Source organism: Pelodiscus sinensis, chromosome 24 (genome assembly GCF_049634645.1).
Source record: "Pelodiscus sinensis isolate JC-2024 chromosome 24, ASM4963464v1, whole genome shotgun sequence".
Classification (NCBI taxonomy): domain Eukaryota; kingdom Metazoa; phylum Chordata; order Testudines; family Trionychidae; genus Pelodiscus; species Pelodiscus sinensis.
In genome coordinates this window covers 10,428,310-10,439,150 of record NC_134734.1, presented here as the reverse complement: position 1 = coordinate 10,439,150, position 10,841 = coordinate 10,428,310, and the positions used below count along the sequence as shown (strand labels likewise).

The window sequence follows — 10,841 nt, the reverse complement described above, 5'->3', positions numbered from 1 at the left end:
GTATCACCAACACATACAGACACCCTACCCCCAATAGGGGGCTATTGCTCCCAAGGACCCATGGAGCATCTATCCCTCCAGCTCTGCCCAGGGCTCCCTCAGCCCCCTCTCAGTTTCCCCAGGTGGGTCTGAACCTCCCCTGCTTGAATCACTAGTTCTGATTCACACAGGGGAAACGGAGGCACAGAGTCAGAAGATGAACTGTAATTGCTGGATTAGACCATGGGCCCTTCCCACCCCATAACTATACCCCAGAGCAACCTAATGGACTCCCCACACAGCTCAGACCCCTCAGACCCCCCCTACTTAGCACATCTCTCATGGGCAGCACTCTGCAAATAGGAGGGTTTATTGGGTGGGGTTTCAGCTGTCCAAGCTCATGAGCAGGGCGGTGCCGCGTTTGATCCAGTGGTCAGGGCCCATGGCGCCAGCTTTCAGGTCCACACCGATGATGAAGGAAGGGCGGCCAGAGGCACCGGTTCGGTTCGGGTAGTAATAGCAGGGGCAGGCGTAGGTCCCTGGACAGAGAGAATGGATTGGGTCAGGGCTGGGTACCACGGGGGGGGGGGGGGAGAGGGTGTGCTCCAGCCTGTTGAATGGAGCCCAGAGACTCCATCAGGGCAGCACCCCCACAGCCTGGTACTCTGCCCCCCTCAGTGCAGTTTACCCCCAGCCACGCCAGTCAGCATGGCACCCCCACCCTGGGTACCTTTGCTGCTCTTCTTCCTGCTCTCGGCTGGCTTGAAGTGCACAGTGGGCATGGGACAGACCAGCTGCATGGGCTCAGCCTCCACTAGGCAGGAGTTCTTCTTGTCCCAGCCAGCACCCTCCAGGTACAGGCCTCGGATCCACACACCATCCTGGAGGGCAGAGAGTGACACCGATGTACAGCCCCCCTCTCCATACACTCACTGTCCTGTGGGGCAGGGAGTGTCACCCAGGTACAGGCCTCTCTCTGCTCCCATGCCATCCTGGGGAGCAGGAAGTAGCAGCTGAGTTCATATCCATCCCCCCACCATCCTGGGGGGAAGGGAGCATCACCTGAGCATACTCGGGGGGGCAGGGGAAGGGGTGACTCTACTGGCAGCAGCCTACACACACACTTACCTTGGGCGGATACACCAGGTTGTTGTCATCCACCGTGGAGACGATGAACTCCCATGACAAGGTGTCCACAGAGATCTGGAAAGGGGGGCAGTGAGTGGGATGGGAGGGAACCAAGCCCCCCAACCTAGGAGTCCTCCCCCATTCTAGGGGAGAAGGAGCTCTGGCTCCATGGCCTTTTCATTTACCCTCTATGCTCTAACCCACCAGCTCCCATACCCCTCCCAGAGCCAGGAGAGAATCCAGGTGTCCAGCACCCTGCCCCTGGGGTACTCACATTGTTCTGGCGGGAAGCCGCCTGCAGCACGGCTGTCAGGAACCCGGTGGGGAAAGTGAAGCCTGAGAGCCAGAAGAGGACAGGGGGATGAGCCGTTTCAGCCCAGCGGGCAAACTGCTCCACACGCTGGCCCAAGTCCCGAGTCCAGGCGGCCAGTGGCTTCTGCGAGGGGTAGGCCTGCAGGAGCAGAGCACAGGGGTCAGAAAGCAGAGTGACAGCACAGGGGTAAGGGGTTAGTCTTGTGGGGCAGAGCACACAGGCTGTGGACAGAGCACATGGGCAGTGGGGCAGGCCTGCAAAGGCAGAGTGCAGGTGCTAGAGGGCAGAGCACAAGGCCAAGCCCGTGGGCTGCAGAGAACAGAGGGATGGAGAGGGGCAGGTGCAGGCCTATGGGAAGGGTAGAGGTTATGGGTTGTGGGACAGAACACATAGGTTGGGGGCAGGCCTGTGGGAAGAGGAGAACACAAGAGCAAGAGGCATGCCTGTGAGGGAGGGAAGAGTGCAGGGGCAGGGCAGATACATAGCATGGTTCAAGATTGCTGGCCCCAGTCTTTCATACAGATAGGGAAGAGTAGAGGTAGAATGGTCCATAAGCCCCCATTCCCTGGCTCAGCGCCCCTGCTCTGGCCACAAGGCTGATTGGGAACTGGATGATAAAGGGGGTGATGCTCCAAGGCCCTCTCACTAAGTAAGCCCTACCCATGACAACATGTGCTATGATTGGAGATTTGATAGGGGGAGGGGGGATGAAGAGACCTTTACAATCAACCCACTGGTGGCCCCAAGGCCAGACCCCTAGCCTGCCCCATGGGGAGTGTATAGGAGGGCAGCTCCCACTATGCTTAGGTCCCCATGAAATCGTGCCCATGGGGCATCTAAAGGGAGCCCAACCTCAGCACGGGCAGCAGGTGAACCCTTACCCTCTCCCACATAGGGGGCACGCGGGCGTCGAAGATGCAGTTGAAGATCTCCTCCAAGTCGGTGGACATGACTACAAGTCCCTGGATGCCCTTTTCAAGCTCCAACAGGGAGGATCTGGGGGGAGGGTGTTTTACAGGTTATGTGAGACTCCCCTCAACCACCCTACACTGGCCCCCAACACTGCCGCCATCGCTCCCAGGCCCAGAGGAGTCACCAAAGTCAGGGCAGCATCAATCAGGAATCCCATGTTCAGCTGCAGGCCCCTCAGGGCTAGGCAAAGCCTGAGGCCGGATCATCCCAGCCCTTTGACCTGCAGGAGGGCTAGCCAGGGCTTTTCTGTGGGCTGGCCTACTGACCCTCAAATGGGATTGGGGCTGTCCAAACCTCCCATCAAGCTTCAGGGGCTGTCCAAACCTCCCATCAAGATTGTAGCCCTCTCATGCCAGATACTGCTCAGACCCCCCCTGACTGAGATTGGGGCCCCATCGTTTTGGGTGTTGCCCAGACCTCCCTGACTAAGATCCAGACCCCATCCTGCCAGGCATAGACCCTGGCCAAGATCGGAGCCCTGCTGTGTTGGGTGCTGTCCAAATCCCCAAGATCGGGGCACTGTCCTGTCAGGTGCTACCCAGACACCCCGGCAGACATCGGAGCCTTGTCACATTGGGTGCTGCCCAGACCCCCCCTCCCGAGATTGGTGCCTTCTTCCAGGTGCTCCCAGGCTGGTGGAGGGGGTAATAGCTATGCTGGACTGGGGCCTGTCCCACCATGTGAGCCAGGCTTGAGCCTCATTGCCACAGGCCTGGCGTGTGGGGCCAACCTGATGACCTGCAGCAGGGCATTGTAACGCTGGATCTCCTGCAGCAACACCACATTGAGGGGCGAGGGGTCATCGGCCAGCACTTTCTGGGTGCCGCTGTAGTCCAGCTCCTGTGGGATCTTGCTCAGCACGTCGGAGGACAGCTCCAGAACCTGCCAGGCAGGGGATGTGTGAGCCACAAGTGGGTGACTGCAGCCCTGGGGGGGTCCCGATGGGATGAAGCCCCAGAACCACTGGCAGCTGAGTCTGATAGGCAGCCTGAAAAGCTGATGGCGGTGCCTTGGCTCACGTCCAGGCCTCACTGCCCAGGTAGCCTTCCCCACAGGGCAGACCTATGATAGTAGGTACCCTGGTAGTCTTCCTCAAGGCCCATCCCGTGGACTGCACTCAATGCCCAGGAACCTTTCTGGAGCACAGGCTTTCTATGGCTACCTTGTTCCTACTGCCGGGTACCTTGTCCTCGCGGCTCTGCCCGGCAGCCCCGCTGGGAGTGATCTGGGGCTGCAGGGACAGCAGGGTCTCAAAGAGTGTCCTGGCCTCGGTGATCTGGGAGGCCACATCAGCATTGGGATGCTGGCCGAAGGCCTCGGGCAGGTCCATGCTAGGCAGCAGGCTGATGTACTCCCGGTAGGAGGCCAGGTTTCCGTCTTTGGGGATGTAGTAGGTGTCGAGCACTGACAGCCTGTGGGGGCAGAAGGAGACTCAGATTTTGGCACTGTTTGGTCCCCCTGAGTACCTCCAGCATTCCCTTTTATGTGCCCTCCCATGCATTCGTTCCTTGGCCCCAGCTGTCCCCGTTCATCCCATCAGCCCTTCATTACACTGCAAGGTGAGTGAAAGAGGGCAGCACTGCAGCCCTCCGGTGTGCCCACACCTCCACATGGCCCTACCCCTTTTTTAGGAGGGAGAGGGCCAGGCTCTGCTAGCAGAGGCAGAGATTGCCCACTTGGGCCTTTCAAAATGTGTCCTTCCAATCAGGTACTGTCCTTCAGGGCAAATGCCTGTGAATGGAGATTTATGGTAATGGTGCATGCTCAGCCCTCGCACCCCCTATGAGGCTATGTAGGGCTGCACAGATGAGCTGCCCTCAACAAAGACTCCTGGTGCAGAGGGAGAGAGGGTGGGCAGGGGAGCACCTTTAGAGGAGGAAAAGTTCAAAGCATCATGGTTACTGCCCTCTGCGTCTTTTAAGCTGGATCCATTGGTGCCTTTCTGCAGTGCTGCACCACGACTCCCACAGTGATTTTAGAGGCCCTGCTTCCCTCTGTGCTTTGCAACATGATGTCTGCCGTTACACACGGCTTGCTCCAAAGCTTGTGCCCAGTGACCCAGATCACTTTGTAGCTGTGACCCATCCCACACCCCCAATTTGCATCTCCTCTGTAGACTAGAACCAGGATGAATTGATGTTTCCTTCCAGGCTGTTCATAAGAATGTTCAATAGCCTACGGCCAAAAGGCAACCTCTGCGGGACTCCATAAGAAACACCTGCTGGGTAACACTTCCCCATTTACAAGTTCATTTTGATAACTCTTTTAATGGGTCATTGGATATTGTTCTAGTGTTGTAATAAACAGCCTGCACTACCAACGCCTTTTCGAAGTCTAAGTGTTAGCACTATTATGTCTATCAACCAAACCTGTCATCTCAAGAAATATCAAGTTTGCTTGACAGGACCTATTTTCTATCTTGATTAGCATTAATTATGCTACTCTTCTTTAATTCTTTTTTAATCCAGTTCCATATTAGCCAATCCATCTTCTTGCCTGGGATCGACGTAAGGCTGACAGGCCTGTAATTATCCAAATCATTCCATTTACCTTTTTTTAAAAAAAGTAGCACAGTAGCTTTCTTCTAATCTTCTGGAACTTCCTCAGCACTCCAAGACTGATTGAATATAAACACATTAATAGGCCAGTGAGCTGCTCAGCCAGCTCTTTTAAAACTCTTGGATGCAAACTCTTTGGACCCAACAATTTTAAAATGTTTGACTTAATAGCTTCTGTATAACATTATCCAGAGACACTAGTGAAACGGAAAGAATATCATCACCTTTTGATGAGATTATAATCTCATCAAACATGTTATAACATGTTTTTTCTTCAAATACAGAACAGAAGTATTTCTTGAATATTTATTTCTGCCTTTTCTGCATTAATTCTGATAAGTCTACCATTTCAATCTACTAATGGACCAATGCCTTTGTCAGGAACCTTTTTATTCCTAATATATTCAAACGCCTTTTTATTGTCTTTAACTTCCCTGACCATACATTTCACCTTGTGTTCTGTAGCTTTTCTTATCAATTTTCTACAATTTCCAACTTTTGATATATTCATTACTATTAATTTCTGTTTTTCCATTTGGAATCTATATATCGATGCCTTTACTTCCTCTCTAAATGAGATTGGCTTTTGGGGCCTCTTCTTAAATGATTCCCAATTAACATTTACATTCTCATGATGAACTTCCTCCCAGCTGATCTGGCTCATAATTGTTTTTGGCTTTGTGAAGCTGGTCTCCTAAAGCACCAAATATATATATTACTGGTCCAGGCTTTACTCTGTTTGCATATTATAAATGTGATCAAATTATGATCACTTACACCTACACTACCATTAATTTTCAGTTCCTCAGTTCTTTATCATTCAGGTCAAGAGTTAATATTCAATCACTCCATGTTGGCTGCAATACTTGGTAAGTTAGGAACTTGTCCTCTTTAATATTTATAAATTCCAAGGAAGTTTTGACTACTCACAACATAAAACTTCCAGTATGTGTCAATCTGATGTCCTCCATTATCACACAGGGTTTTTTTCCGCACATATTAGAGGTAAGTGCATACAGAGGTGGCCAACTGTTTTCCCTGTGTGATCTGGTGGCTGGAGCAGACACCAGCTAATTACCCTGCCCATTCTTGTGCTTTATGCATTAGGACATTAATCCATAAGCATTTGAGACCTTTTTTTTTGAGTTGTCCATGACTTGGCAAGAGGCGATGACCACTCAATCCTTCTCAAATAGGTAAAACCATTGATTTCACATTCCAATCATGGGAATCATTCCACCATGTTCAAGTAACACCAACTAACTCAAATTGAATCAATGCACATAATGAGCAATTCCAATTCCTCCCGTCCCCCAGCCACCTAGCACTGGTGTTGAGGCAATTCAATAATTGCTTTTCTTTGTCTCCTTTGGTTCCTTGATTCATTTTGTTTTTTGCTGGCAGTTGTTTCCAGAACCTTCTGACATCTCTCTTCCTTAACTTGTGAGACAGGAAGGAACTCAAAAAAGATCATTTGGACATTTCTCTTTGGCATGTGTCTGAGTTCCTTTAAGACATCTCCTACCCGTGTGCAGTGTCCTGAGTGCCAACAGATGCCTTGTCAATGGATCCTTGTCTGTTGATGGCAGAAGTTCCGTGGATCTCAGAGAAAAGAGATGGGGAAGATGAAATGGATGGAATACCCAGCACCTATAATCTTCATAATCCACTTGTCAGTTGTTACTCTCTCCCGTTTAGGTTGGAAATGAGAAAGATGGTATCCAAAGGGCAAAAGGAGATGGATAGCGTAGCTGTGTAGATCCATGTGGAATGGACAGTGTGGACTGTCACTGAACCCATCAAAACTGGAATTTGGAAATGATTGGCAGAGACGAGATAGCTGCGGCCATTGTTGCCTTCTCTCTTGAGTACCTAGATCTCTTGGCAGGCAGTTCAGAGGGCCTATGGAAACTAGAGTAGTGAATTGGATGAGAAGTCAGGGCTGACTGAGCCCTGCTATGTTTTCTTTTGTTTGTAGGTGTACAGATCCCAGGATACACAAGCCTGGCCCTCAAATCCTTCAAGTTGTGAAGCTAGTCATTCACGGACCCAGAAAACAACCTGGGGCTATCCAAGAGCAAGTCTTTGACAGTACCCTGTATCGCGGAGGGAAACCAGACAACTGCAGCTTGAATAAAGAGGCAAAGGCAATTTCCCCTCTCAATATTCAAATGTCCCCATCAGCTGCTGTGAATGAGCCACACCCATCCTGACCTGATTAGCCTCATTTACGCCGGTCCTATACTTGATAAGTAACCTCTTTCTTTTGTCTCATTTATACAGGCCTATAGGAATTTAGACCCTCCCATGTAAGACATGGCAGGGGCTGGTGGCTGCCCTGCCCCCACAGCCCTTTCCCCAGCCAGCTGGAGCACCAGGAGGGGGGAAAAAAGGGGACAGAGAGGCTGTGGCAACACGCTGCCGCAGCTTCACTTACTTGGAGGACCATGGGGGAGTGCGTTCGCACCCTTTGTACCACCCCTGCGTATGGGCCTGATATATATATTCATGCATCAGTAATTTCCACTCTTATTCATCTGATGAAGTAGGTTTTACTCACGAATGCTTATGTCCTAAATTAATCTGTTAGGGTATGTCTACACTACAAAGTTAATTCGAACTAACGAATGTTAGTTCGAATTAACTTTGATAGGCGCTACACTAGCGCTCCGCTAGTTCGAACTTAATTCGAACTAGCGGAGCGCTTAGTTCGAACTAGGTAAACCTCATTGCACGAGGACTAAGCCTAGTTCGAACTTATTAGTTCGAATTAAGGGGTGTGTAGCCCCTTAATTCGAACTAATGGGAGGCTAGCCCTCCCCAGCTTTCCCTGGTGGCCACTCTGGCCAACACCAGGGAAACTCTATTGCCCCCCTCCCGGCCCCGGAGCCCTTAAAGGGGCACGGGCTGGCTACGGAGCCCGTGCCAGGTGTAAGCCTGCCAGCACCCAGCCAGCAAACCCTGCACCTGGCACGGCTCGAGCCACCCACCCGATGCCCCCCAGCCCTTCCCCTCTTCCCGGGACCAGGCTGGCGGCTCCCGGGAGCTTGCCCGGGACCGCAAGAGGCGGGCGCCCGCCTGGTCTAGTGCGGATATCGTGGACCTCGTCCACGACCTCCGCACTAGGCACAGGAAAGTGGCTGTCTAGGGCAGGAGAGCTGCCAGCCTGGCCACCCAGGTGCAGGTGTGCATGAAAATCAAGGTGGTCCACTGAGACCCCTGACCCTGAGCCCTGAGCTTACAATGGCCGTACTGGGTCAGACCAAAGGTCCATCTAGCCCAGTAGCCTGTCTGTCGACAGCAGCCAACCCTAGGAACCCTGGAGGGGATGGACCGAAGACAGTGACCAAGCCATTTATCTCGTGCCATCCCTCTCCAGCCTGCCACAAACTTTGGGCAGGGACACCACTCCTACCCCCTGGCTAATACCACTCCATGGACCCAACTAAGCTAATTTGAACTAGTGTATCTAGACTAAAAAATTAGTTCAAATTAGCATTTTGCTAATTCGAACTAGCATGTCCACACTGAGTGGACCCTGAACCGGGCTTAAGGATGGCCGGAAGCAGTGCCGGCAGGGCATCAGAGGAGGACTTAGAGCGTGGAGCTGCTGTCTCAGGCTAGCCGAGAGCTGTGATTAAAGGGACCCAACCCCCACCCTGGACAGACAGTTCTCAGGGGTTCCCCACTTGCAAAGCAGTCCTGGCTTGGAGTGCCCTGTGTGCCCACACTCGGCACATCACAGCACTTGGCCATCAGCCCGGCTGAACTTGCCGCACGCTGCCATCCGGGGGGCAGGTCAATCAAGGGACTTCAGGAGAGCTTCCACCCCGAGAAGCCCGCAGAGCCACCCCAGTCCTCCCCATCGGGGGCTTGTAACCCATTCCTCCCTCACCTCCTTCCACTTACCCCTCCCTAGCCCCCCTTCCTGATGTACAAAATAAAGGACACCTGTGTTCAAAAATAGAAACTCTCTTTATTGAACAAAACTCGGGGAGACTGGGAAAAGGAGGTGGGAGAGGGGAAGAGAGAGGGTGGGAGAGGGGAGGGCAACTACAATATTAGGGGTTTGGAAGAGAGGCTAAAGAGACTGGGACTTTTCAGCTTAGAAAAGAGGAGACTGAGGGGGGATATGATAGAGGTCTATAAAAGCATGAGTGGTGTGGAGAGGGTGCATAAAGAAAAGTTCTTCATTAGTTCCCATAATAGAAGGACTAGAGGACACCAAATGAAATGAATGGGTAGCAGGCTTCAAACTAATAACAGAAAGTTCTTCTTCACAAAGCAAATAGTCAACCTGTGGAACTCCTTGCTGCAGGAGGCTGTGAAGGCTAGAACTAGAACAGAGTTTAAAGAGAAGTGAGATAAAGTCATGGAGGTTGGGTCCATGGAGTGCTATTAGCCAGGGGGTAGAAATGGTGTCCCTGGCCTCTGTTTGTGGAAGGCTGGAGATGGATGGCACGAGACAAATGGCTTGGTCTTTGTCTTCGGTCCATCCCCTCCAGGGTCCCTAGGGTTGGCCGCTGTCGGCAGACAGGCTACTGGGCTAGATGGAGCTAATTCGAACTAGGCGTTAGTCCTCGTAAAATGAGGTTTACCTAGTTCGCATTAAGCGCTCCGCTAGTTCGAATTAAGTTCGAACTAGCGGAGCGCTAGTGTAGCGCCTATCAAAGTTAATTCGCACTAACGTCTGTTAGTTCAAATTAACTTTGTAGTGTAGACATACCCTCAGAGTGAGATGCCTTCCTGGTGCTGGAATCACGCAAAGCCTTGGGACCTGAGCTTCTAGAGCTGCCTTTGGGTTTGGTGAGGAGACCTCTTAGAAGAGCTAACACACTTGGGCTACGTCTACACTGCATCCCTCTTCCACGAAAGCCTATGCAAATGAAGGGCAGATTAGCATATTGCCATGCTTCATTTGCATAATTAATTAGGAACCGCTTTTGCACAAAAGTGTTCTCAGTGCTGTGGGCAGAAGAGACGTCTTTCCCCCAAAAACAGATAGGGTATGAGCAGCTGCATTCTTCGAGGCTCTTGGTGACCAGGATCCAGAGGCAGACATGCCACAAAGAAAACAAAACTCAGTACAAAACTCAGTAGCGAGTTTCAGTGTGGCCTCCAGACTCACAGCTGTGCTGCGGTTGGCACTGGTCTCTGAAACCCAGCAGGGAGCTGGGTCTCAGGGTATGTCTACACTACAAAGTTAATTTGAACTAACAGCCGTTAGTTCGAATTAACTTTGATAGGCGCTACACTAGCAAACCGCTAGTTCGAACTTAATTCGAACTAGCGGAGTGCTTAATTCGAACTAGGTAAACCTCATTCTACGAGGACTAAGCCTAGTTCGAATTAACTAGTTCGAATTAAGGGCTGTGTAGCCACTTAATTCGAACTAGTGGGAGGCTAGCCCTCCCCAGCTTTCCCTGGTGGCCACACTGGCCAACACCAGGGAAACTCTTCTGCCCCCCTCCCAGCCCCGGAGCCCTTAAAGGGGCACAGGCTGGCTACAGTGTTTGTGCCAGGTGCAAGCCTGCCAGCACCCAGCCAGCAGACCCTGCACCTGGCACAAGATGAGCCAGCCACCCGCTGCCACCAAGCCCTCCCCCTCTTCCCGGGACCAGGCTGGCAGCTCACAGGAGCCTGCCCGGGGCCGCAAGAGGCGGGCGCCCGCTTGGTCAAGTGCAGAGATAGAGGACCTCATCGAGGTTTGGGGGGAAGCCTCCAATGTCCACTTTCTGCGCACTAGCCACAGGAACGAGGCTGTCTACGGCCACATGGCTGACAGCCTGGCCGCCAGAGGCCACCAGCGGACCCGGAAGCAGGTCCGCTACAAAATTAAGGACCTGCGACAGGCCTACTCCCAGGTCTGCCAGCCAGGGGCCGACCCAGAG

The 10,841-nt window shown here is 52.3% G+C and overlaps 1 protein-coding gene across 8 annotated transcripts in view; it reads right to left on the bottom strand.

Moving 5' to 3' along the window:
- Positions 1-326: 326 nt before the first annotated feature.
- DNAH2 (dynein axonemal heavy chain 2) overlaps positions 327-10,841 on the bottom strand; it is a 293,067-nt gene continuing 282,552 nt past the window's right edge. For 7 of the 8 annotated variants that reach the window (XM_075908075.1, XM_075908072.1, XM_075908076.1 and 4 more), the window contains 7 exons: positions 3,576-3,804; positions 3,123-3,274; positions 2,302-2,416; positions 1,382-1,558; positions 1,108-1,182; positions 710-860; positions 327-518 (listed from right to left, as the gene is read on the bottom strand). In XM_075908075.1, the coding sequence (XP_075764190.1) occupies positions 364-518; positions 710-860; positions 1,108-1,182; positions 1,382-1,558; positions 2,302-2,416; positions 3,123-3,274; positions 3,576-3,804 (1,054 nt within the window). In that variant the 3' untranslated portion in view covers positions 327-363. Of the gene's footprint in view, positions 519-709; positions 861-1,107; positions 1,183-1,381; positions 1,559-2,301; positions 2,417-3,122; positions 3,275-3,575; positions 3,805-10,841 lie in introns of those variants that run through there. The other variant, XM_075908081.1, reaches the window with a different exon arrangement.